This window comes from Nothoprocta perdicaria, unplaced genomic scaffold (assembly GCF_003342845.1).
Source record: "Nothoprocta perdicaria isolate Ctin4 unplaced genomic scaffold, notPer1 scaffold_8, whole genome shotgun sequence".
NCBI lineage: Eukaryota > Metazoa > Chordata > Aves > Tinamiformes > Tinamidae > Nothoprocta > Nothoprocta perdicaria.
This window is the reverse complement of record NW_020456087.1, coordinates 9,529,126-9,557,024: the sequence shown is the minus strand read 5'-3', so window position 1 is coordinate 9,557,024 and position 27,899 is coordinate 9,529,126. Positions and strand designations below refer to the sequence as shown.

Genomic DNA, 27,899 nt, shown 5'->3' with positions numbered 1-27,899 from the left:
GTCAGACAAGCTCCACTCTGCCACGTGGGACATTACTCCAAACATATTGCAGTGAAACGGAGACTATTAAACACAGTGACACTACTGTGTCACTGTGCCTTAGGAAGCACCTAAGTCATAGATCACTGAAAGCCAGGGGACGTGCATCACCACATTCCTCTTCCCCAGGCACAGGCTGCTGGTCACTGAGTTGAATGAAACTGGTTTAACCAAGTAGAGCCAGTCTTACTTGTTCAAGACCTCCTCCTTCTATTACCAATTTGCACCAGCTAGATTTTTGTTTCTTATCTGGAGAAAACTTAATGTTTTAGGGCCTGCACACTGCAAATTCACCAAATTTGGAAAGCAAGGGCCAGTACTTTCCCGTTCACTCAACATGTGCATAGCAATGTTCAATGTATTTCTTAAAATGATGTTCACTTCCCAAAGCCCAAGTGCTTCCTTCTGGACTTTCTACCCATTTTTGCTGCTCTCAACAGGCAGACATTTCACCCAAAATGCTACTCTCCAACAACAATCATCTCAGGTTTCGTATTTAGTCCAATTAGCCTCAAAGGTCTGGACTAATTGCAGAAGTTTAATGCTGTAACAATACGATGAAGACCAGGCACTTTTGCTGGAGTAGCATCTGCTTCTTGATGGTAACACAAGGGTTTCTGCCAAAACATGCTCTATCAGAACCCATAACTACTAACATTAAAGGATTTGGGAAGACTTTGAACAAACCTAATTTGCTTAGATCCCAAATAAACACACCTCCAATCTCCCTTACTACAACAAAAATCTACCACTCACATTTCACTCTTTTTTTAAAATTTATTATTGTTAGCATCTTATGATTCCAGTCAAATTCAGCTCAAAACTTTCTATGGATGGGGAGAGCGGGGGGAGCACGACAGGGGAAGATTTGTAGCTGCATGTTTAAGAAAGAAGCTAAATTCATCACAGTGACAGGGGAGAGTGTTGGCAGAGATTTGAGCTATTTATTCTTTTAGGAAAATCCTATAAAGAATGACACGAGGAAGCCTCTATCTGCAGTCTTGTTCATCACACTGGTGAGGAGTCCGATAACAGATGTATGCAGCGGCGTGATTTAGTGCTGGGAGCTGGCCCCTGATGTGTATTAATACAGCGGCAAAGCGGAACGAAACCCTCTTCATCACTCATCTCTATAAAAGAGGTGGAATCCGAGATGGCCCGATGTTCGGCAGAGCAAGCCCATTTGTTCTGCTGACTGATGGAGCCAGCTCGGGCTTTGTCCTTCACCTCCATGGGGCACTCGGGTTGCAAAAAAGGAGATCACTGAAGCAGGACCTGGTCAACAAGTGAGACGAGAGCAGTTGGACTCAGCTGAGGAACTATTTAGAGGAAAAGAAATCCAGCGCTATATGTGCACGTGTGAACCGTCACAGGCACGGGCAATTCTGATTCACCCCAGTGTCTTGATTCTGGCAGAAGAGAAAAAAATCTGCAAACAGAAGGCGAGAGAACCTGGCTGCCCTGCTTCCCAGGGACAGAGGAACCTCAGCACAGGGATGCATTTATTTTCTCCCTTGCACGCATCTACTTCTGTCTCACCAATGGCCAACAAGCAGAGAAGGCTTCAGTTCACCCCACAGTGCTGCAGCATAATGCTAGGTATTTCTCTAGAAGTTTGTAATTCTACTGTCATACCAGTTTGAGGGAAATAGTATGAAATTCCACATGATTCCAAGTGGCATGTCCGAGTTGCGCCCCACCTCCACTCGGATTATGAGATGGCTGTGGGAGGTCAGCTTCCTACACACAGCTTCCTTCAGGCAATCACAGATTTTCTACTTGCAAGTCAGGACTGTAACAAACCCCATCAATAGGAGTGACACAGATGGGACATTTTCAAAACAGGATCTAGGCAAAGAGAGCATTTCTGACCATTAAAGGATGTTGCAGAACTTCTGCCATAGCTTGATACACGAGCTTTGCAGCCAGTATCTTCTCACTATACTCTGATTAAAAATTACAAGTATGCCTTCGAAATTAATTTGTAACAAATATTCTATTCCCCTCACCTGCTTCCTTCCTAAAATAATTTCTGGTCTCTGAGCTGCTTTCTAACTCTTGAGTTCCACTCCAGAGTTAGGTTCCCTTCTCCAGAAAACATTCACTCTACAATTTGCCTAGTCAGTTAAGTACAAGTTAGATTAATATTATGACACTTGCAGGCACAGAAATATAAAGTGACTAGCAATGCAGTACAGAAATTACATTCTGAACAAAAAATAAAAGGACACATAATAGGAGACAGTGAGACGCTTGCATTTATACCAAGAAAACTCAGGACTCTAGCACTGAGGATCTGAGGTTCCTAAGACACAACTTTACCAATCCTTTCACTCCATAAGCTTAAATATCTTAGCATGGGATACTCAAAAGTTAGGAAAGAGCATCCTGAATCAGTCAATCACTCAATCCATAATCCTCATCTGAGGGAGGTTTGTACCATCTCTGGAGGGATAGTACAGCTTGCACTTTCTTACTTCATTCTGGCTCCTCACTAGCTTAATGAAAAGCTCTTCCACTTCATCACGAGGTCTTTTGGCCGTCCACACACTTTTCACATCACTGCTTTTCCCAGAAACTCATCTACCTTCCCATTACTGGATTACAACAATAGTTGTCAATAACCAAGTCGTAGAATGTGGGTCACTTGACTGCAAGCAGAATGTTTCCAGAGGTGGACTTGGGTGGGAATACAGAAAGAGGTCTCCTAAACACCATTTTGTGCTACAGATTTGTACTTTTTCAGATTTAGATAAGTAATCAGTCACCTGCATAATCTACAATAAAAGAAAAGAGCATTTTAACCACTTCACTCTTAAATGAAGAATGAAAAAAAGTCTATTCTCATTCTTAACAGTTGAATGACCCCCTGGGAGTAGGTCTCCTCATCCAGTGACCACACAAGAACCCACCAGTCTAGAGATCACCTCTGAACAGAAGCACAGACTACACTGATCACCTCCTTACTGCCCAGTACTGCATAATTTAAGAATAATGTAAATACCTTATATAGAAATAATTACCCACTGCACAGTTAAGCACTGCACAAGCTTACCACAACTGCATTACCAAAGATTTGTCCAGTAAGCAATTTTTGTTATTGTGCAAAAAACAGTTTCAAGTGAAGGCACTGCTGTTAATATAGCGCTAGAAGACACAAATTTTGTGTAAAGAGTATTAGGATGGAAGATAAATTCTCCAGTCTGTTAACTCTGTTTTTTCAAGGTTTGAATGTTAATTGAAAAAAAATCAAAAACCAAAACACCACAGCAAAGAATAAACCCAGGCTACCTGAAGTTGGGCTGGAAATGGAGGCTGCAGCTGGCTTTCGTTTCCTCTTGATATCCCTTGAGCACGGTGGTCCCAGGTGCACATTTGCTTGCCTGTAGGGAAATTAAAATGACAAACTAAAATCTGTTCCAATACCATTTTCCTTGGAAAAATTCTGGTCAAAAACCCTCCAACTCCCTCCTCTGTCTCAGTCCCTTCTCCCACAGGGAAGGTGAATCAAAAGCTTCTCAGGTAAGCTTTGTTCAAACTCTTCATTAACATGCTATTATGCTCCCTCTTCCTTTTAGAGCTCCCAAACACAAACTAATCACAACACTTATTTCTGAGCCTTTAAAGGCTTTGTATTTACTTTTAAGTAACTCTTTGTATAAATAAGGTTGTGATCAAACAGCATTATGATAAGTGACCTACCATTATTGCTACACAGGCCTTACAAACATCCGCAAAACTGCTAGTTAAAGCAAGTAAGCAACCTTTACTTCCTTATAAGGAAATTATTTTAGAGCCTACTTAGAGGTGTAGAGTTGTCTTATGACACACATACATTTCAAATAGCCACGCACATTACTTTCACTACAGCAGCAGAGTTCATTAATTTAGTTTGGAATGCAAAACTGTCTCATGTGGCTTCAAAAGGATTATTTCCTTACACAAGTGCAATAAAGACAGCCCAATTTGACTTTTTCCTGCACTAGTAAACTGGCTGAAAGGAGCAACTTGTTAAGTCTGAAGGCTAATGACAACTACTCCAGTTTAACAGTTTGCCAATTCAGAAGAAACATTTCATGACCAGGACTGGATTGAATATTCCTCCAAATTACAAAGGTAGCAAGAAGTGATGTTTAATTCAGAGAAGACTGTCTTGGCCACACTCCAGAGAACCATCTCCAACACAATCCATAACAAACAGGACTGCATCATTTAGCAGCAATGTTGGGGTTTAATCCCTGTGTTGTCCACCGAAGAAAGTCTTTGGCGAGTTGCTTTGTTTTGGTCTCATCTGCATCTCGTGTGCCAAATGCAGAACTACAGGGCAAATAAAATCTCTTAAAGATCGTGAGGTGTTTACATCGTGTAAAGATTGGAAACATAGAAATTCTGAAGATTGAGTGATTTAATGCTTCTGTACCACTAATGCCTGTACCACTATTACCACTATGCTAATATAATTTAAAATATGAAATTTAAGATGAATTTATGCAATAGCAAAATTTGCTGTTGTAGTTATACAGGACTGTGTATGGGGCACAGAAAATTCCACAGCACCGGATATTGTTTGAATATCACCAAGTCTATGTATGTATTTGTATCAAACAGTAACAATATAAGGAAGACAAAATAGAATATCCAGTATTTTGCACTTTCAAATAAAATTCCAAACTTCTACAAGAAGTCTGCAAGATGTGTCATCTTAAACTGACATTAAAGAATAGCAGAAATGTAAATTTTTTGAAATTAAGTTTCACTGAGGGCTAGTATTTCAAATCCTTCATTTTGGGGAGCACATATTAAGAGAACTAGAGACAGAAGTTTCCTGAAAAGATGAACTAAAGATTTTTAGAAATACCAGAGACATACAAATCTCATGATTTTAAATGACTAAACTGTGACCTCTGTGTATGTTAAAACTGCTTTTGTACATGATTATGAGTACCTATGTATTATTATAGTGCATTTCTATGTGTATTCTGAAACATCCAGGCAAACAAGGAAAACAGGCTCAATTAAATGTAACTTCAGTTCTGTACTTTGCCTCAGTGATAGATTAGATCACTAAGTAGATGACTACATAATTATATATAATAATCCAACTCATTTCTTTATTCGAAAGAATGCTCACTTTCCAATTTTATGTGCTTACACCAACACTAGCCAGTTGATCCTTAGTGAAGGATCACTATTATTTTCAAGGGACTTAATGCAATTTGCCCCACTGACAAAAGTAACAGCTACATTAAGAGTTCCTGGCTTTCAGCTCCATGCCCAAACAACATCCATCTTTGCCACAAAACTACACAGGAAAAGAACAAAAATCAAAACAGGGCAAGCGCTTCTCAGAGTCCCTTCCTGTAGTGAAAATAAACCCAAGGCATTCTCCAGCTGGAGACTTGTAGCAAGGATGCTGCATCTAGCAGCCCTGCCTCTAACACAAGCGCCTCAGAGGTCATAAATTGTCCCTGTAACACGTATTTCATTCAGGTTTATCCCTTATTGATCACCCACAGTCCAGCGAGTAAATCAGGAAGCTATTGATTACTCACTAGCTCCGACCGACCTGGTGGTAAAAGTGTCATTTTCCAGTGGCTGGTGCCCTTTAGGGGCCCCATAAATCTGCATGGGGGCACTGCCAGGCGGAGCACCCCAACCTCGGCACGGGAGCACGCGGGATGCCGGGCACGCACAGCACAGGGATTCAAGGTGCAGCAGATGAAACACACCTTGCTGGTTGATATCAAGCTCCTCAACCTATTTTTCTAGTTGCTAGCACGTAGGGGCACTATTAAAAGTGAAGAGAGTTAATTCCAGCTTATTAGAAGATTCCTAGAAACAGCAACAAGAAAGTCAGATAAGGGGTCGGTACAATATAATGCTACAGCAATCAACAGGTTGAACTGCAAATATCTCATTTATAGATTGCAACATGATAGTTTTTCTGCCAAAACTGACTTTTAACAGTTCTTTTGAACAGCTTAGAAATAATTCAGAATAAGTTAAATAAGGCTGAGAGGAAACAGGAAGATAAAATAAACAAGTTCATTGTTACAAGCTTTTCTGTGAAGAAATAAGAGGCAGAGAATTTCATGGGATGAAAGAGAGGCCTAAATTGAGAAATTGGGACCATTCCTACTTCGTCCTCACTTTCAACCTTTCTTTTCTAGGCTTCTTTGCGTTCTTCACTGTTGCACAAACAACAGAAGGAAAATAACTGATTATTTCTGAGCTAGGGTTGGTGGATCATAAAAAAAGCAGTGCTCAATCTCACTTGAATATTTGGATCTACTAGGTGACTAGAGCCTAATGCAAAAAACTACTGTAATACCCAGAGGGGACTGGAATGCTACTCTGAGAAGAGTAAGAGCAGAGAACACCTGCACAGAAAGAGCAGAGCGTGAAGTGCAGCTACCCTGATAGCTGCAATACACCCAGCTCACACAGAGGAAGCGCTGCAGCCTCTCATTGCCAGAAGTTTGCAAATTAAAAATCAAATACCTATGAAAAAAAGGCCTTATATGAAAAAAACCTACAGTTACTTTTTGACAGGGATCTTTTTTTAATCACAAGTGAAGAATTACCCAGGAAATATAAATGCATCTTTCATGCTTAACACATTACTTCTTAAGGTACCCGATTCTGCATACAATTCAACTGGAGAAAAAACAGCCTTTGCTGGGCATAAAGCTGGGATTCACTGCTGTCCTCCAATGAGTCAGATTGAGCAATATTTTCTTTCCCTCCCCTGTTCCCTCATTCTCATAAACATATTCTATGGCTTTTTTTTGTACTATTAAACAGGTTGTAAATGCATGCCCTGGACAGCTGACAGACACTCACATTGTGCTACAGTGGCCTAAGAGAATCTTGTCACTTTTCACCCGTACTACGGGGTTAAAATAAGAAAATTGTAGGATTTATGATCAGCAAATGGTGGCATCTGTGGAAAATGGAATACAGAGCGCAGACACCAGGTCACAAGAACCTGCCTGAACACAACCAGGCCCCCTTCACAGCCGATTAAAAAAACTCTAGATTGTTAAGTTATATTCAGGTTCTCAAAACTCAGGCTAAAAGCCACCACATTGTCATGGCAGAGGCCTCTGAGAAGACTCTGCAAAGATGACTGCGACACTCAAGTCTGCTGCTCTCTTAGAAGCAAAGGTACATGCCCTACACACCTAGAAGTGCGTGTCCCCCACTGGAATCTCACAGCATCCAGTTTGCTGATATTCTTTATTCTAACCATATCCTTGCAAGCAGAGCACTTGAATTGTGTAACGAGAGCACGAGGTGGCCATAAATCTACCAACATACAAAGAAGAGGTGCTATTATTCTCATTTAAAGTAAACATTAAGAGAGAGCCTTCTAACAAGGATCCTGTTACTAAAGCTGCACATAACCCAGCTGTTGTTGTGATGCTGCATTCCCAGCAAACACAGGCCAAATAAAAGGTTCCTTTCCTGAGCCCTGGGGTGTTACCTGAGGCTGTTTATGGTAGCTTCAAAGGTCAAAATTAATAGTGAGAGTAGGCTCCCTCCTCCTCTTTGAAACTATACAGCAGCTGGGCACTGGGGTCTGATCTGCACATCACATGTGTAAATCACTACAAGTTGCTCATGCAATCTGCAGGCAAAGCTCCCATGCATGCACATGGTTCTTGCTATCACAGATGGATTTTTTTCTCTGAATGGGAGTGTCTTCTGCCTGGCAAGGCCTCACTGCAGAGCTTCTAGAGAAGATTTTCATCCTCTAGCAGGTCAGTTCATTTCTTAAATCACCTGAATCTCACAGGTCCTCATTCAGCAGCAGTTACTCCCCAAGTATTGCAGTGATGCAGCAATTCAGTCCTTAGAGCTCTGCATGTGACAAACAAGTGAACTCACTTTTCTTCTATTTTCCCCAAGTAAAGCTTCTAAACAGAGGAGACATTACCATATATTTTGATTTACATTTTCATATTGAATCATGTGATACCAGTGCTAAAAAGAATCCTTGTATCTGCCAAGCCTGCTGAATATATATATAGACTTGATGACGGCAACATGCTTCATAGGGGGGAAAAAAAGGAAAGTAAGTAAACACAGCTCTGAAGAGGAATTTACTTTTCATATGGAGAATTAGGATTCACCAAAATGGGAGCATTAGGCCCCAAGCAACTGCATGTGACACTAACTTGACAGCTGCTGCTCACTGCATGTACATCAGAACTCAAATCCTCAGCTGGTAAATTACCAAACCTTAGCAAAAGAAGCCTGGAAGGTGCTCCAGCTAAATGGAAGGAGTTTAAAAAGGACTGGGGAGGCAGATGGCTAAAGTAGCTGAAATCAAAGACAATTCTACATAGAAAGCTTTCAGGAAGAGGAAAACATGTGAAACGGTTGATCAGAACGAGCTGAATATTGTTCTGGTCAAATGGGACTGCATGAAATTCTGAACACTACTTCACTCCTTCAGCTACCTCAGGAAAAGACTGACATTTGCAGGCAGTCACACACTTGGGTAAGATGCAAAAATGTCAGAGTTGCCACACAGACTGAAAAAGAAGAAAAAACAGATTCAGATATGTACATATTTCTAGAACTCGAGGACATGCAAGCCTTTTCATCCTAACAGCACCACCAATGCCAGGGTGTGCAGCAACTGGCAGTTTACTAGAAGCTGATAACCTACCCTTTAGATTTCTATGCCATGTTCCCGGCAAGATGAGAAGGACTTTTCTTCTAAATTCTGTTAAATGCTACGTTTAAGGCTAACATTAATTAAGAGTACATGCCAAATCATTTTCTTTATGATTCAACTGAATAGCTCAGAGGTCTCTCTTAACAATTGTTAAGAACTCCATCTTCAAAAATCTACTCGTCATCCATTAGGTGCTTAGGTCCACTTTTTGTATGTATTTCACTAAAAACATTCAGTTGATTTTTTCACCCCTTACTCTAATTCCAGCACTACACAAACAGTAAACATTAAGGACAGTTTATCTTCTACTTTCTCATTTTATTCCATCTTCTATTTAAGCCCAAATCCAAGGGAACGTTGGCTCTAGGTGCTTCTGAAATTCTCACCCTGCTTCAAGGGAATAACTTTCCGTCAACCAACACTACAGAGCATTGATAAAGCCATGGGATTTCCAAAACCTAAACTAAATGTTCTAGCTTGAGTCTTGACAAAATCTTCTTCAATAGAAGGAGTTTAAAAAGACAGAATTCTGCTCAGACCATCCCCTTCTACCAGAGTGGCAACTGGGTAGAGGGGAAAGAAAAGGATTGCTTGGTCTGTCCATGCAAGTCTCTATTTGCTTGCTTTTAACAGCCTGCATTGTCAAGCAGAAACCTTAACAGACAAGGCATGATTAGCAAATGCTTTGTGCTCTTAAAGGAGAGTAATTATAGGCATGTGAAAAAAGGGAAGAGATCCCTGAGGTACTCTTCCTTGTATGCCTCCCGAGAGGCAGCAGAGCCATTAAAAATTCCATGATGAAGAGAAAAAACAGCCTGGGAACAGCCAGGAGGCAATACAGCAAATTAATACACCAGCTGTCCCTCGGGAGGGCTGCAAGAAAGCAGGAAACTCACATTCACAAAATAAAATTATACCACTAATGATAACAGTCACCACACACTCGAAACTGCTTCTAATGATGGGTGTGAAATTCCCAGTGCTGTGCATACACTTTGAATGAAATCTCTTCTCATCACAGACATAAAGCAAGAGAGGTAATCTTGGTAGTGTACAATTTATCCGGCCTTTCAAATAAGACTTCCCAAGGAACCCTCCACGCAGAATCTTCTCCTTGACACCGGAAAGCCCTTCTTGAACACCCTGGCTCCATGCTCAGCATTCTGGCCAACAGCTCTGCTTACAGTTACCATCCATTCACTGCACTATGGGGTGAACTGGACCAAAATCCACAGAGGCAAAAAAAACCCCAAAAACCCACCATTTCAATGGCAGAGACCGGATTCCACCTCGTAACTCCACTGAATGCATTTGCATTCATTAAAGAGGACAAGAAACCAAGTAGAGGGAGGTAGCTTTGCATGGCACAGCAGGCCTCAGGCTGGAACTGGTTGTCCTCAGCATCAAGATGGGCTCTTCTCCAAGGCATTTCCCATCATTCTCATGGCATTGGTGCTTCTTTTCCTACCTTATTCTGAGTAAATTTCCTACCTCTGTTTTTGAGCAAGTACCTCCAGCATGAGATGCAAGCTGCTAGGGAGCTTAGAAAAACCACAAAATATTAGAATTTAACCCATCCACAGAAAAAGAGGAATATTTTAAGTGGGGCGATAGATAAAGAGCACTCAGAGAGCGCTCTGAGTATCTGGAGTATCTGAACCTCCTGCAAGGAATGAGAAAATAGACTGCTAGTGGACTTTGATCTTGAAGCATTAAAGGACAAGCATCATCAGGAGAACGTTTCTGCGAAGGAACAAATTTCCTTCTTTGCTGCCGGCAGCATCTTTACCTAGGGCAAACACCTTGCACTCAGGAGTTCAATCCTGGCTACCCACATGGGGACATTAACACTTTCATTCTCATCATATTTTTCCCCCATAAAGATTCTAGAGCGTATTTCACACTGTAATAGGAACCACTTTACCTATAACTATAGGTCTCTCGAAACGCAGCGACCTCTGGGATGGGACAAACAACTTGGCTGACAACTCCTCAGGAATTATGTTTGTCAGGACATCAGCTAACTTAGAAGGAACCAAGCATATCCACCAGCTGCTAAACATAAGTTATAAAAACAAGTAGCCACTACGATTTACCCCAGCTTCAGAAATCCCTTGTTCAACTAATCCACAAGCAGTGGCTTTGAAAAAAGCCTCCACAGATCATCATAAAGGTAGAGTTTGACCTGTATGAATTTGTAAACAGGAGCTGGCCAGACCTGTGTTGTGAATGGGGACGAGTTGGTGCCACCTGGAGCTTGGGCAGAACTCAGCGCAATACTCAAGGCTCAAGAAAGGACAAGTTCACTGCAGTTGACAAGACCACTTGTCCCAGAGCAATACGCAAACTGGGGCAGAAGCACTGAAAGGAGCCAACATGCTGATGCACAGTCTTTTTGAGTTCTTTTTATTTTCTCACAGCTGATTTTCTACAAACTGGGTTTTTTTCTTGTTGTTTTGCTTTGTTTTCCAGCTTCAGCATGTTGGCTACAGCAGCATGAGGTCATGGTGCGACATCACACAACTCCCACAGAAGCCAGTGGGAGGAGAGGCTCTGCTGGGTGGGTGCCAAGCCTTCCTTCAGGCACATACAACCTCAGTACATTTTTCATGCTCTATTTGCTAATTAACAAGTGAAAGAAAACCATGAAGTCGAAAGTCGAGGCGGTTCTTTCAGATTAAGTCCTTCTACACGAATATAAACAGGGCTGAACCCCAGGCAAGGCTTCGTCTCCTTCCACTTTAAAGCTCAAGGGCACCTTACCTTTGGACAGCCACCTGCAGTGCAAGAGCTGGAGCAACCTTCAGGGGTGATACTTACGTTTAATTTAGAATTAGCCAACACCAGGTACCCAAATAGTATTAACTCAAACTGTACAGACTCAAATATATCTTGACAGTTGGCCAGTCCAGACCTTGATTTCAACTGTAGCAACATACAGAGATATCAAAGCATTTGATGGTCATATCAGATCTCTGTGCTAGACACTCAGGACCCCAAAAAGGCCTCACTATCTCACCCTCACTAGTTTGCCAGCAGTTTGCTTCCGTTCTTTTTCCGAATCTAATATCCAGCACCACCACTACACACACTGATAATCACACAGCAGACCAGCAGCAATTCACTGCACAACACACAACACAACACATTTATTTCTGAAACACAGCATGTTCCACCTAACATACACTGTTTCACACTCTGAGTATTTAGTGTACAGAGACTGCTTTACACTCAGGTTGAACACAGGCCTCCGGTGTTCACCAAGGAAAAGCACATTAACTTCCAGGCCTGTGAGTACTCTACTCACTGCACGGTGCTACTGAAGATACCCATGGGAGGGAAGTGAGACAACCCCCACAGAGCAAAGCAAGGGAGTTACCTGGCAGTGCAGCGTGCTGGAGAGCATCTTCGGTGGGAAGCATCAGCAAGCATGTCCAGAGAGTACAGAGGAGATAATGGATTGAACTGGAAAGTCAAGAGAGTTTATTTAAACAAAGTGTTAAAAGAAACAGTCTCCATACACAGCTGCTAAGGTCTATGCCTTATAGGTGTTCATATAGTGTATGGGGACCTTTCCAAAACATGAAAGGGTGAGGCTGACTTCAGAAGAAAAACTGGCATAGAACATAACACCAATAACCAACCCTCTTCTCACCACAGGCAGCCCTACCAGCACACTCCTCTTTCATGAACCTCACATGACCACAAACGTTGGTTGACCAAGAGCATCCTCAAAAAACTCCTCTGCTGCACTATGAGCAAGTCTGCTTCCCTTTAAGGAAGTTTTTTGACCATGTTCATATTGCAGTCAGTGCTATGAACGGTGCAAACACAGAACGTTCCAATATGTGACTGCAGGAAATGTCATCTCAGAGATTTCTAGGAGACTCAGGCCTACCAGGCTCAGTCCATAATGAGCTCCCCATTAATTCCATAGAAAGTTAACTGTACACCGCTCCTCCCACTCCCTTTGTAAGTTCTTTCTCTGCAAACTGCTTAAAAGAAGTTTCTGAAACTGGTTGGTCAGAATAATTTCAGATACCGAACAAGTGTTGAGGCCAGCATGACTAATCGAGACAGCTCATTGCAGAAGATGCAACTCGAAGAGTTTTGGGGGTTTTTTTTGTTTGTTTTGTTTTCCTCTCCAGGAACAGGACAGAGATGGATTCATCTATCCAACCAAAGTAAGCACTGGTTACCTTACTCAATTGGCCAATTCAAAGTTCATTCTCATAGCTGCTCTTGGATGCCTGCAATGCATCTCCCCTCACCACCACTTCTTAACCAGTGTTCTTGTATTACTAGGCTCACCCACGCATTTTAAAAGAAAAAATGAATAATCCACAGCTGTAGCAGGACTCTCAGACATAAGCACTATCTGCAAGTCTGAAAGTTGGTACAAGGCCTTTGTCTTCAAACTTTTTGACAGAAAGTGTGGCACTTTGTGCCATACAGTTTCTGTTATCAGAGAGCTCCTCCTCAAACTGTGGGCTTATCATCAGCGAAGTAACACTGCAGCTGGACAGTAGGGAGAATCACCAACAGTCTTTTATAGCTGATGCAAGTTCATTTGAGAAAAACAAAAGCATTTATTTTTGTCATTTTAAAGCTTACTGTAATTATCATTCATCTCTTTAGCAGTACAGGAATTATTGTCACAAACAGGACATGCTGTACATGTCCTTACAGCCACCTGAAGGGAATGGCTTTTAACCTTAGAATTCACAAACCAAAAAAATTGTAATTGAACAGGAGGGAGTGTGCACGGCTGAAAACGGTTACAACACAACAGCTGAATTGGAAAATGATTTTGCTTGCTGGTATGAAGAAGGTGAGCTCTATCTCAAGAGAAAAAGGTTCCTGACACCTAACCTATGTAAGACTTGCTGGACACCACTTAATAAGGTAAAAGTCCACTTGCAAGAGCCTCAGTGAGTTAAAAGAGCAGCTATTTCACTCATCACCTCCTACATTTCCCTGGTGGAGTTGCTATTTAATTACAATCAGCTCACCAATTTTTCCCATCTCATTTAATCAGATTATCAGGCAAAAGTCTGAATCAAAGCAAAACAAAGCATCTAAAGAGAGTTCCCGTTCTTACGGAATTTGGTGAGGTCTAAGCTCCTCCTGTCAAGAGGATTAACCCTTCCATACCCTCTAGATACACTAGAGGAAGACTGGCACAAGCCTAACATAGGGAGATAAACAAAAGGAGTTCTCAGGCTATTCAGTCCAAATAGACAATACGATGCTGAGACATGGGTTGTTTCAAAGCCCAGAAGATATCAGTTACCAAAATGAGAAGGGACAGGGCTGCCTTACCTCACGTGCATGGGCCACAGTGTGGGGGAAATCAGAGGCTGGCACTTTGTTCCTTCTAGAGAGAGGGAAACCAAGAAAATAAAAAAGGTAGAGCAGGGTCAGCTTACCTGGCTGCGATCTCTCTTCCCCATGGATGGTAACCAAAAACTGGAAGAAGGCAGAGAAGAAAGGAGAAGTGGGAGCAAAACCAAGGAAGAAAGGAACAAGGGAAAAGACAGTTGCAGGTAAGGAAAGTAGGAGAGGAACAAAAATGGAGGGAGAAGAAGAGAGATTAAGCACCAACTGGACTCATACTGAAAACAACAAATTTCAGATCCAGGGAAGATGTGGATGCTGTGGGCTGGTGAAGGCTGAACCCACTGAATTACAGTGGAGAGGAGTCCCCCTTACCTAGCCAATAGTCCAGCATGAACAGCATTAGTGGACCCAAGGGGCAGATGGCATATTTGTGGTGCCAAGTATAATAATAATACACAAATTGGGAGAGGAGAGATAGAACATCAGTGATGGAGAAGGCAATTTCATGGCTGCCTTGTGAGCAAAATTTCTGCTACTGGGCACATGCCCATAGTGTGTCTCCACATAGAAGTTTTCAAAAAACTAACAGAAAGAGCTCTTCTCATGACTGATGGGAGAGCCATAGTTACTGCATGAGGGTATATGATAAGAGAAGAGAAAAAGATGACTGGAAACAGAAAAGCATTTGAATACTGGCCACACACAGGGGCACCTTTAACATGGGGGAGATGGAAATAAGATAATGAAGAAACCATCACTAAAGCGCTAAGTCGTATTCAGCAGGTCACCACATTCTTAAAATTACTGCAAAGCTTTTCATTCCCTCCAGTCCCAGAAAGGAAGAGGGCCCCATAGTTCTTCCATCCCTCCCAAAGTCCTATACCACAACTGGTAAGGGCCTTACTCTTTCTGGCGAGGGTCACTAACAATATGGCCTAACCTCTCAGTGCCCAGGGTGCTCATGGAGGTCTCCTGAAACACAAAGACAGGTAAACAGTTGCAGATTCTCATGTAGTGAGCAGACATAACAGCTTGCTACTGCCACTTAGAAGACAACTTTTGCCCTCATCCCTTCCTTCCCAACCCACTCTCAGCTAAGCTTATCTACCTTCTCATTTTAGAACCTCAGGTGAGTTGATTTAACTAATAAGAATGGAAGAAAAAAAAGCTATTCTATTTGCTGGGCAAGTTTGCTGACATTTTAGTGACACTAGCAAAGGTGTGCACCCAGGACTGAATTAGTAGGTGGTATGTGACACAATGGTGCAGCTCAGAACACAGGTAAGGGCAGAGAAATGCCTACCCACAGGCTGCTGCAGCCGGCTGGGCGAGAAACAGGCTGAGAGCTGAGACATCACATTACCCCACCAATAAAAATCTAAAAACCTTGTTTTCCTCATAAACAACAGCCAATTTCTCTAATCAAAGAAGGGGATTCATTGAGCACAGAAGAATGCAGCCATGACTAAGCACGGAGCTTGTGCTTTCTGAAAGCAGCAAGGTAGGATAATATCTCTAAATTTAACAAAAAAAAGGTACATCCTAAGAGGAAGGACTCGCTCTGGTCTGGGAGCACATTCCTCCCCGCAAGACGCTGCCCTGCTCACGTGCTTGATGCTGATGCACTCACACAACCTGAAGCATTAGCTGTTCATATCTGCATAGCAACTACCTTGAAGAAAAACATACTCTGTGGTGTGTCTGAATAGGAGGATAAAAGGCTTTTACAGGTAAGATTCTTCATAGCTTGTGCCAGGCTACACAGGCAAAACACATACTAAGTTTGGGGGAGGTTGTAGCAGCAGGGGTGAAAAATGGGCTATTTGTTACAGCAGGAAAATTACTAACTTAAAGTGCCGTAATGTTTAAATTTACGGTTTATTACTGTGTAAATTACAAGCCGTACTTTTGGTAATTAGCAGCTCGCTGGCGGGGAGCTCTGAATGAAACTCATTATTTATGATTACAATTTAGAGATGGGGAAGGGGGAGCAGTGACCTCCACTGCAAATGACAAAGATCCCTTTAAGGTGATGAAGATGAATTAAACAAGTAAATATTATCCTTCTCATTTGGATCATTAGAGGTGCTGCCAAGAGGCCCAGTCACTTGCATGTGGCCTGAGGAGCTGTACCCAGAGCTGATCTCTTGCCAGCTGAGGACTCATATTTTAAACACTGGTTACAACCAAGCAAGGTGACTGAAGGAAGAAGGGGCAAACAAGGAGCTTGCAAGTGTGACTGAAGAGAGGCAGGAGAGCGCACTCAGAGCCCCCAGCCTCCTCCTACATCCCTCTCTAACAAAGACTGTCTAAGGGCAGCCACTTCAAAATGTAAACAAACACCAGCAAGAGCACATCCCAGTTAAAGTAAAACCAATTCAGCTGACACTTTTCTTCTCAGAAAGGTCTTTCATCGTGGATGACAGCATTTTCCACTCCAACATCCAGCCATGATCAGATATTTTCCTCCCTATGTAAGTAGGCTTCTGCCAAACCACCAAACAGGAACTGGACTAACATTTCTTCTCTCTTTGCACCAAATCCTTCTGTCACTAAAAGTGCATCTGAAAAAGCCCCCTTCCCTCTACTGTCATTCATACCACACTACTGTGTGGTAAAATTTTTACATCTTTTTTTTAAATTTTTTACGGTAAAATTCAACCTTCCTTCACCTTTGAGTCAGCTCTCAGGTCTTGCAGTCTCAGATTATAAGCATGCACCTGTCCTGCCATCATTACTTTCCCCTGTATTCTGCCTAAAGCTTGCTGGTATTTATGGTCCCTACCAATCAGTCTCATACATCCTTCCACCCTGCTTTTAGCAATGATCAATTCTCTTTGCCATTCAAAACGTTCCTTAAGGTCCACTTTGTCACTGAATCTACTTCAGTCAGCCAAAGCAGTTAAGCAAAACAGAGAGCATGTGAAAAAAAGCATCTAGGGCCCACTTTCTACAGAAAGCAATTCACTTGCTAACTTACTTAAAACACTACTTCAGGCTGACCTGCATTGTTAATACAAATTTATTATCTTGCAAAATGAATACCTTGCCAACGAGCCTCCTGCGGCCCTTCCGGAGACAACGGGCAGCAGCTCCTGGCAGGCGATTGAGGCGAGCATGAAACCCTGAAAAACAAGAAAAAAAAACGCACAAGAAAATGGAGAGCAATGAGATTCCAGCTGATAAAACACTCATGAAAGGGAGCTGGTTAGGTAGATGCAGTGCAGAATTGAGATCACATTTTGTACGCAGCCATAATTTATTCATTCAATTTATTCATAAATTAAACACATTAAAAGAGGGAAATAAAACAAGAAAAGAAGACTCGAGAACTGAATCAGCTGATGTCAGGATAACTGTCAGCTGATGTGAGGATAATGATTATTTCAGGATCCTCTCCACTAGTGCAGCTATTCTGAATCATGACTTTATTGCTCTACAGACAAACAACAAATAAAGTTTATAAAACCCACACGCACAAACGTCATATATCTTTCAATCTTTCCATTGAGAAGGTGGGACACATGAAGAAAGGTCATTAATGAAAGTAAGAATGAAAGAAAGAGCAGCACACACACCACTAACATGAGTTTAAGCTGCAGTGCCTACAAATGATATCTTGGCATCATGTCGGAGTTCATCGACAGGCTGCCTTCCTTGCAGAGCTCACCTCTCTGAGCCGGCCGCGAGGGCAAGAGGAAGGTGGAATCCGAGAGCTTGTCCAGGCCCGCGTCAAGCCGCTCCACTTCGGATCGGTGGTCAGCTCCCCACTTAGGGAGAAAGTTGGGGACAGTGAATCCTGGGACACATTCTCCTTCATAAAACCAATCACTCTGCTCGTCATCTCCTAAAGAAACGGGAAGGAATTATCCACAAGAAACACAACATGCCCTGAGACTGCCCCACAAAGATGAGAAAAAACAGCTGAGATCTCATCAGAAAATCCTTCCTAAAGATCCTTATATATGTACTCTGTTTCAGTGATCTGCAATAACTACACTCTAATACTTTAAACTAGCCAACTCATCCATCTACACAATATATACTGTATACACCTGCCTAGGACAGCTTTATCACTCTGTAATGGCTGCATCTCATCAACCTTAGTTCAGTGCTGCACAATGTCTAATGTAGAGCTCTTTCTCTGAAGTAATTACCATCACAGAGGCAGAGCCCAATCACTTGACACATGTTAGAGGCCACCACAGGAGAGACCTCACAACAGTGGAAGACAAGGCTCACAAAGTAAGCAGGAGGAACACAGTCTCGTGAGGCAGATTCCTAGTCTAAAACCAGCGCATCTTACAGGAGAGAAGGGCGGAAAAAGAATTAAAAAAGCACACGAGTAATCAAAATGGTCACTCACTCACAGTCAGTACTAACCACGCTGTGTGCCTGGCTCTATTAAAATTCCTTAGCATCTATCAGAACTACAAAGCTCCTGCAAAGCTAGTGCAGTAGCAACAGAAATCTCCGTAAAGCAGAGCCACTGTAATGAATACAGTTGCAGCCCAACACTGACCTGCATCAGACAATTTTTATGGTAAAACAGCCTGGGCAGAAATCCCCCAAGGGCAACATCAGGCAAGCAGATCCAGAGACATTAAATTCTTTTGCATCTGAGCTGAAAAACAGCCCCATGTACTTACAAGTTCTTTCACCTTGCCTCAAAACCTACTGTCCTGCATGACTTCTGGGCAACTCGAGTACCCCACTTACTCTTCCAGCTTACAGTATCCCTGTCCAAACTCCATTATATCTGCAGACCAAAAGACCAAAACACCTCGCTGCATGTGAGGGCAATGCAATTTATATACAACAGGAAGAGCAGCTCAGTCATAGCCTCAACCCCAAAACGACTCCAGCCAGCAAGAGGCGGGACTGCCAGTTTCATCCCAAAGCTTTGATGCTGCCTTTTACTTCTCTGATGTGTAAGCTTATCTTACTGCTTCCAATAAATACGTTTTAAAATACAAAGAATCCTACCTACCTTTGTTAAAACTAAGTCATGTTGGACGGTTCTCAGTGTTAATAATTTGTGCTACAATATCCCTATGATTTTGGATCTAAGAACTTGGTGTGGTCACACATAGCCAAACAGTACTTTTGTAAGACAAACATCAAAAATAAAGATCATGTACTGATACCACAGTTCTTTTCACCTTGAGATGCCCCAATTCACTTTACAAAAAAACTTACATTCAAATTATAAACTAGGATCATTCTCCCCTCGCTGAACCACACTGGTAGCTGGAATTGCAAAGACAACCCATTTAATTCACATCACAAATATTACATGATATACTCTCAAAAAAATGAAAGGAAAAAAAAAAATCTATCTTCCACTAAAGTGTATTGATAACTTAAATTTCCCCTTATTCAGTTCAGGATGGTATAGACATCTATAACAAAAATTTGTTTTATGTTCTCCCCATCCTACCAAAGTGAAGAGCTGTTGTTTGCTATGTTATTTTTTCTTTATGATTGGAAAATGTTTAAGAAAGAAGGAAAGGGAGATGTTTCCATTTTAACCTGAAAATGCAACAACATTTGCTTTTCAAAGAACTCATCAATTCTTTTTGATATAAACTAAAACATCTTGGCCAGCAAGCTATTATGGTGTAAACTGCTTAAACAGACACAGTCCTGTTGACTGTGAGGTCAAACCTCTTCTTCCTCTCTCTAAACAAGGAAGGTCATAATTAAATTATTGTTTTAGTCAATATATTCCACATTCTCATATGTGCTCAATATCCTACTTCTGGTAGCAGCCAAAAGTTTAACATCAAAAAAAAAAAAAAAAAAAAAGTGTAAGACTGGGGGCAAATATGTAGCGATACTAAACCAACCTGCAGCAATCTTGTCTCAGGTGATGAAGTAAAAATTCAACACCTCAATCACTACCCTGCTTCATCATCTGATAGGTAAGTGCCCACTTTCAGCTCCTCCTGAAAAGTCATCAGCAAAACGAGAGGACAAAGGACTTCATATTTTTTTTATGCTTTTGAAAAGTGAAGCACTGGAAATACTTTAAGCTATTTGTCAGCAAGCACAAGACAAAGCTGATCTTTGAAATTCCTACTCTCACGGAGGACATTACAGTCACTTAATGATCATAACAGATCAGCCCTACAACTTAACACATCATCTGAAAAAGTATGAGCATATTTTTAGCACTGTATTCTCTCACACATACTTGGGTCAGTAGCAAGCTAGGGGAAGCAGCATTTCCTACTGAATTACTGATACTATTTGCTTCAGCACTCACATATTCCCAAGAGAGATCTCATCCAAATCTCAGCTTGTGAAATGTGACAGAATGAGAGTGCGCACTGGCACAAGCTGCATGGAATTACAGGTCTCTAGGGTCACCTTCTACTTGTTCCATATATAATAATATTGAGTGCCTATGTGTGTACTACAACTGCTTCTGCACCTACTTCTGCCCTGTGCCACATACACTGCACTCTGCATTGGCAATGACCAGTGAAACCAGCATATACCTCACTCTCAAAAAACCCTAAGAAAGAATTACTACAATATACATTGAAGAGACTGAAGACAACTAACATAACAGCAAAGTACTTAAAGGAAGAGAACTTATCACATTATTGCTGTCTTGGCAAACTTTCTTAGGTTATATGTCAATATTAATGGTGCTTTTTTAGAATTATTTCTTCTTGCCCACAGAGAAAAGGACAGATTCTGGACATTAACAGTATGTGGACATCAATTTAAAATATATATATACACACATATATTTATGTATATATAAATACATACATATATAACAATGGATCATAGAATTTGCACTTTCATTGTGCAGAGCTCTAAAACTCTTATTGTAGTTTTGTACCTTGCGAGAACAGTTTCTTGCATTTAATGTTACAGGTCTGATAAAGTATTTCAGCTCTGGCAAAATCCTACCTTTGTATTTCTCAATTCATTTTCTTAACTTACAGCAGTTAAGTGGCTCAGTCCCTCATATTTTTCATGGCCTTTCTCTGACCCCCTTCAAACTTACATCCTTCCCTGCCTGCATAGAGAGCAAGAGCAATACATAAAGGGGGGGAAAAAAAAAAAAAAACCCACAAACCACAGGACAGTCATTACCTTGACGCCCCTCATCATTGGTAAAAAGGCCAGCATCACTGCTGCTGCATACACTGCTGGTTTCACTGGAACAAAAAAAAACAAAACAAAACAAAACAAAACCCCACATTGTTACAATTTCAATAGATACACAACAAAAACACTTTCTCACATTTTACTAGCTTCTCTCAACCCAAAAAGCTGTACATATTTCCCCCAAATTGTATACATTGCATTTCAGATACATGGCTGGCTTTAGGGTGATACATAATTGTTTTCTGTTAAACCTCAGCAAAGCAGCATCTTTTGAAAGAGGGTAGAATATTTTATCTAGTCTAGTTCTAAGTTTTAGAAAAGTAATTACCACACTAGCACTTGCCTCGGGTAGTAAACGAACTATGCCGAATACTCACTAGGCAACTGAAGAACGGTTAAAACGTCTGTCCTTGGGTCACTTAATGATAAATTAACCGCAAGAAAGAAAAACCCTCTGAAGTTTTCTACTTCAGATTTCTTTTTCTCAAAAATGTTATGCAGGTATACAACCCTCCTCTGCAGTCCCCAGCACCTTTTCTTTTTTTGGAGGGAAGAGATACTGGCACATGCACAGCTTTTCAGCTAAATACCTTGGCACAGCACAACTTGCTGCTGAATGCAGCCTCCAGTTACAGCACACTTTGCATTTGCTGCAGTGAGAGACTTCGAAAAATACTAGAAATTAATGTGTAGAAAGCTGTTAATTGGCTGTAAAACTCAAAGAATATATGCAGAAGTACAAGCCAAGCATCTGATGGCTTTAATGCTGATATTAAACCAATCTTTAGACAATTCAGATGATGCTTCTTTTGACTTAGCTGAGAGATATCAGAACAAATGGCAACTGCTTACTACCTACACCCATAGCACTGGGGCCTTACAGGATATGAGAACATCAGATATAACTTGGCACCAGAATTACTGTCTGATCAGTCCATGCTGTTAGAGAGCATCTCTGGGTCCGTCTCTCCTGGACTGGAAGTAGGTCATACCAGGCACCACTACCAAATTAGCACATCCCTCCATGCATAGGGCAGGAGGATGGGAAAACTGCAAGGATCATCAATCCAAGGAACTGCAGGCACGTAATAAATACACATTCTAGGAGCTTGTTATTGTTCTTATCAAAATACACCAAAACTTAAGAGGATGAGGAGTCTGCACATCATTTCCACATTTCAGGCTGTACGTTAACATCAAATTTCAAATCAGTCCATTACAAGTCTGGTCATCCAAACATCCTCCCACATACACAAGCAAAGCAATTAAGGCCAAGGACTGAGAATCACGAGTCATTCGTTTCATTCCTAGCTCTCCTACCAACTCACTGTATGACCCTGGGCAAATCTCTTAGCGTGTCTGTTTTCCCTTTTGAAAGCCTGGATTAATAATCCTCACAAGCAGCAGATGCGAGGACTGAGTGACTGCTTCATAAGGGTTTTGGCATCCTCAGAGGAAAGGTGCCTGAGAAAGGAAAAAGCATTAGGTTGAAATTCCAGATCACATCAACAGTATTTTAAGAATCCTGTTGTATACAGAGTTCTTCAGTTCCTTGTAGATAATATATTATTGCCAGTGCCCTGCTGGAACGAACTTTCATGGATCTCACAGCTTTTCTCACCACCTCCTTTACACTTCAGGGTTGAACACAAACTCGACTCCTACACAGGCCTTTTTTGCAGGTCCAGTAAGCACTGATTAATGACCTCCACTTGCAAAGGAGGCTACTTACCTTAACCATGAAATAATGAATGCTATTGATCCGACAAGCTACTGCTATAGAGTGTTATTGATCACCCAATCTTTGGTTAAAATGGTCCTCATTTAGCAATTTCACTGTCGCAAACACCTGGAGCAAAACACGCTTATAATTAAATAGTTTGGGGGAGTTAAAGTGAGAGGTGATGGACAGAGATCTCAGGTTTCCCCCATTTATTCCTTCTCTTGAGCTATTGTTCGTGTCACGAGGGGTATTGATTTTCTATAAAAATAAGAAAACAAGAGGCACCGAGGGGCTGCAGAAGGTCAGGCTGGGCTGGAGAAGGAGGGGAAGCTGAACACTCTGTCTTTGTCACTTGCCTCCAGGAGGGGAAGATTTTTTTCTTTCCTGAGAGAAGGGCCTCCGATACATCAGTTCAGCCAGGCTCCTGACTGCCACCACAGGCAGCCATCAAACCAGCTCCCTTCCAAAGGGTAGAGGATCTAGACTGCACCCTCAGCACAAGCACAAGTTACACTGCCAGGCCAGATTACATCAACATCAGGCCAGGGAAGTTACTGCAGCTTCACTCGGTCAGGACAATGCTCAGTGTGAAAAAGTCAAGAATTATGCAAGTTAAACCCCTACCACTAATAAACACATCATCCAACATGATTTTTTTCCAGGCATGTTGGACTTGGATTATGGTTTTTTTTCCTGCCCTCAAGCTAAATCCAGACTATTCTGAGAGTACCCCACATAGATCAGCAAGATGGAGAAATTCAAGGCTCTATAATTTGTCTTCAAATTGTCCCGTGTCAGGGACACAAGGGCATGTTATTCCTAACAGTCTTCTCAACTAAATGTCATCCATGAGCAATTATTCAGATTGTTGCTTAAATTAAGATCACTTGTTTCAATTGTTTCCACAATTATTTATGTATCACGCTTTGAGTCAGGTCATTACCTCATTCATATCCTCATCACTGTTTCCTCGTGATGTTCTCTCACTTCGTGTTCATTGCTGCCACGTTTGGCAAGCAATTCCAAATGCTCCATTTCACACACACTTTGAATCACAAAACTGCAATGCTTCCTTCTCCAGGAAAGGCCTGGGCAGGCATGGCCCCATAAGGAATCTATCAGAACTACCCCTCTCTAAAGATCAATATCCTAACTTTTTTCCCCCCTCTCTCTCTTTTTTTAAGTGATTAGGATTTTATCCACTTCATACAGCAGGCTTTTGATCAGACATAGGATACGGAGGCTGAATATTTTAGCATTTACAGAGATTCTTGCCTACATAACAAGGACAAACAAATGTCAGGGAAGAGAAGGAAAAAGAATACGAAGATAACAATTCTGAATAACTGTAACTTGGTTTGCCTAAAAACACACCGGTACTTTGATGCTCCCCATCACCAGAGGCATGAACAGCAGTGAAACCTATTCAGTATTGAAGTACTTTGTAAATGTCTAGATCAACCCCAGGCTGCTTGCAAGTCCCACAAGCTTTATAGGTCACCTTCCCTCCCACCAGCTTGTGATGACATTGCTGCCATTCTTCCTGCTAAGCATCAAAATTTTCTTCTCCCTTCCTCAGGATCTGTCCCTGTTGTACATCCGTGCAAAGTGCTTCTCATTTTATCAGGAAAAAGAAAACTACAGCACAGAGAAAGCGAGTCAAGTGTCGCCAGCCTCATCCTGCTGCTAGCTGCAAAGTGCTCTGAGGAACAGGCTGCAAGTGAATGGGGCTGCTGTATGTATTTCTCTCTCCAACTTCAAGCCTCCCTAGTGAGTCATACCACAGATGACACATGAGGTGCTGGAGAGGTCAAATACTCAGATCTTTGAATTTCCAAAGAGAATCGCAAGGATTTGGCAGCTGATGGTAAATGGTATTTGATGCAGACACTTTTACAATAATTAGTTTGTGAGCAAGGGCCAATAGAGACAGAACGAAGTAGTCTCCCAACACAGCCCTCAGGTAAGGGCCCAGCAAATGCTGCATGCTTACTCTTTCCAGGTTTGACACAAGTAAAGGCTGGATCAATGTCTGATGATTTAAGTGCAGGTTTGACATGACAGGACAGAGTATAACTGGTGGATAAAAGAAAAAAAAAAAAAAAAAGAGACAGCTGTATTACTGCCACATACTGCCACATAAAGTAAAGTGGTCCCTCAGTCCATCACCATGATGTGTAGCCTTCAGGAATTACAAAGCACATTTTCTTTCAAGGACTACCAGCATGCAATATTAAGAAAGATAAAAATGCTTTTATTAAATCATGGCAAAAAAAACCCTCCCCAAAACCCAAAATACTATTCTTAAAAATGCCCCACTCAAGCTATGTTTTATCTGAACCATGCTGCCTAGGTAAAAACACAGCAGTGGTGCCCTGGATCAGGACAGTAAGGTCCTATTACATCTGTGCTTTTCACAGTCTCTCAGAAAATAGCTCTGAGAAGTTCACACTTTAAGCTATTATTCACAAAATCCTCAATAACCAAGTACCGCTTGTCCACTCCAACAAACTACAGGAGCTAGACAGCCAGAACACTTAAATGAACCCTAACATATGAACCATTAGACTGGATCAAACAATCGTACTTGTCAAATTCCCTGTCCTTTCTCTTATACTGGCTATCTTAGTGGACACTTGAGGAGAAGAATCTAAGAACAAGACAAATACAGACTGACAATTTCCTCAGTACATTCCTCCAGCTTCTAGCAGCCAGCACTTTAAGGACTTCCTGAGCCAGGTATTTTATTTGGTCTGTAACATTTAATTGACTCTGTTCAGCCTTAAAAAAAAAACCCTTCTTGTTTTAAATTGTTCCTGAATACTTCATTTCTTACAAGATAACCATTCACCTTAACTATTCACAGTACACCCCTACTCACTTTCTGTAAGCCACTCATAAAGAAGCCTCTTCCATTTGTCCCTCAGCAGTTGTTCCTCTCCCAACCTGAGAATTCTCTTCTTACAGAAGTGGCTTTATAGCCTGCCGCAAAGGCTCACACTCATTGGTGAAACTTCCCAAGAGTGACAAAGAAATGAGTTCTGACGATGACACCTGCATTTCGAGTTTCCATCTCTTGTACAAGATTCTGCCACAAATTTATTAAAGCCTGGGCACAAAGACATGCAAGATGTCAATGCGTGTGCAGACCTACACTCACTGTAAAGTATTAATTCAATTTATCCCACCTTCTTTATCCTCGTACTACACCTTCCTATACCTAGGCCTGCAGGAACTTATTCCTCACACAGAGCAGAGATTCAGAACTCCAAACCAAACATTTTGAATGAGGATCATACAGTACTCGCACAGAGGGCTAGGGGGGATCTGACCTGTTCTCTAGCACTATTAATGGTAAATTAGAATTAGAAACTGTTATCACTTGATACCGATCATATAACACAACAGCCAGCAGCAGATTCACTTGCCAAAGCTCAGGCCACAGGCACGTCCCTTTGCAACAGCAAGGCCCACTTTTCAGAGAGCTGCTTGTGCAACAGGAGTCAGAGATAGATCAGCTTGCCAGTTCTTGAAAGAATGTATGTTTTGGGTCAGGTACTACATCCACGGGACAGACTGCTGAAAAAAAATCTACAGTTTAAAAGGAGTTGAGGAATTTCCCCACTTCAAAAAAAGAAGAGGGCTGAATTGTTTTGAGAAGAACTTCCAGAAGTAAGACTCCGGATTGCAAGCAGTGATATGCAAGGCAGCCATCTGACTCAAGTACAGGGAAGAAAGTGAGATCTCACCATTCAGACATGTTTTCATCTGAGCCTTGTTTCTGCTCATCAGCTTCACACTCCATCCGCTCTTTCCTTCCCACTTTGCTGAGGAAGGGCCTGTTCTCTCCCGATTCACAAAGGCTGTGACTGGATGTTGTCCAAGGGGCATTTTCCTTCCAGCGTGAAAGACGCTGTTTCTTGGCCGACTTGAACCTGCAGCCCCTCTCGTAGCTCCACTCGGACACCCGAAGCTTTTGCTGGAGGCTGGCGGCCACCTCGGAGGTGACGCGCTTCACCTTGCGGCGGCGCCGCAGCGGCCGGCACGGCGCGTTCTCTGTGAAGGAGTCCGACTCGTGCCACGAGTGCTGCTTGCTCCGCAGGGCGGCACTCAGCGCTGGGTGCCGTTTGACCACCGCCATGTCATCAGAGTCGCTGAAATTGGCCGCCAGCACCTCCCGGCAATCCTTCATGGCCTCGTCCAGGCTCGACTCGGAGGCCTCGCTGTAGCAGCAGGCGTGCTCGGCCTGGTGCGCGAAGTCCGAGCGCCGCTTACGGCCCCGTCTCTTGCGAAGCTGCCGCCGCTGCTGCCGCGGGCTTAGGGCCATCTCTTCCCAGAGCTCATCCAGCTTGTTTTGCTCTGAAGTCTGCTCTAAGGCCGAGGCCAAGTCATGCACCAACTCATCCATTAGCAGCGTCCACTAAAAAAAAGACAACAAGCAATTAGCATGAAACATAAACGTCGCTACCAACACATCAGTAAGCTCCAGTCTACTACAGCCATTGTAACAATAACTACAGTTCACACTCCCTTTGGAGCTGCCTCGGAGGAGTAATGCAGAACAAGCGCTGTTTCTTGGGCTGCTGCTCACTCCTTCCTTCACTAGTTAAATCCTCCTTCCAACCCAGCAGCAGAGGCACAGTTGCTAGCCCAAGGGGCCAATGGAGCCCAGGGCCCAAATGTTCTGTGCCTGTAACGGCCTCACACTTGCATCTTCTGCTTGGAAACAATGTGCTGTATTAGGCACCTTAAGAGCACAAGAGCCCACTAGTTTGCTGTCCGATCTGGCTGTGTCCCTTATTACGAGCCACAAGCCTTCTCAGCAAGCGAGCTGAAGCCTTCCAAGGGCTGTAGAACTGAGAGTAAGATGGGTTGTAAAGCAGGAAGCCTGGGAGCCAAAAATAAATAAATAAATGAATGTATACAAGAGCCCTATGTTCCTTAGGGGTGTGTTTCAAAAGCGGCAGGACCAGCCCACAAACC

At 42.2% G+C, this 27,899-nt stretch overlaps 1 protein-coding gene across 1 annotated transcript in view; it reads right to left on the bottom strand.

Annotated features, from left to right (window-relative positions):
• GPATCH2L (G-patch domain containing 2 like) overlaps window positions 1–27,324 on the bottom strand; it is a 30,166-nt gene extending 2,842 nt beyond the window's left edge. Inside the window, exons 1-8 of the mRNA XM_026051877.1 lie at window positions 26,666–27,324; window positions 21,179–21,243; window positions 17,736–17,912; window positions 17,111–17,190; window positions 14,970–15,037; window positions 14,048–14,102; window positions 12,105–12,190; window positions 3,331–3,422 (exon numbers count right to left, since the gene is read on the bottom strand). Coding sequence (XP_025907662.1) covers window positions 3,331–3,422; window positions 12,105–12,190; window positions 14,048–14,102; window positions 14,970–15,037; window positions 17,111–17,190; window positions 17,736–17,912; window positions 21,179–21,243; window positions 26,666–27,324 — 1,282 coding nt within the window. The remainder of the gene's footprint in view (window positions 1–3,330; window positions 3,423–12,104; window positions 12,191–14,047; window positions 14,103–14,969; window positions 15,038–17,110; window positions 17,191–17,735; window positions 17,913–21,178; window positions 21,244–26,665) is intronic.
• Between the last annotated feature and the right edge of the window lie 575 nt (window positions 27,325–27,899).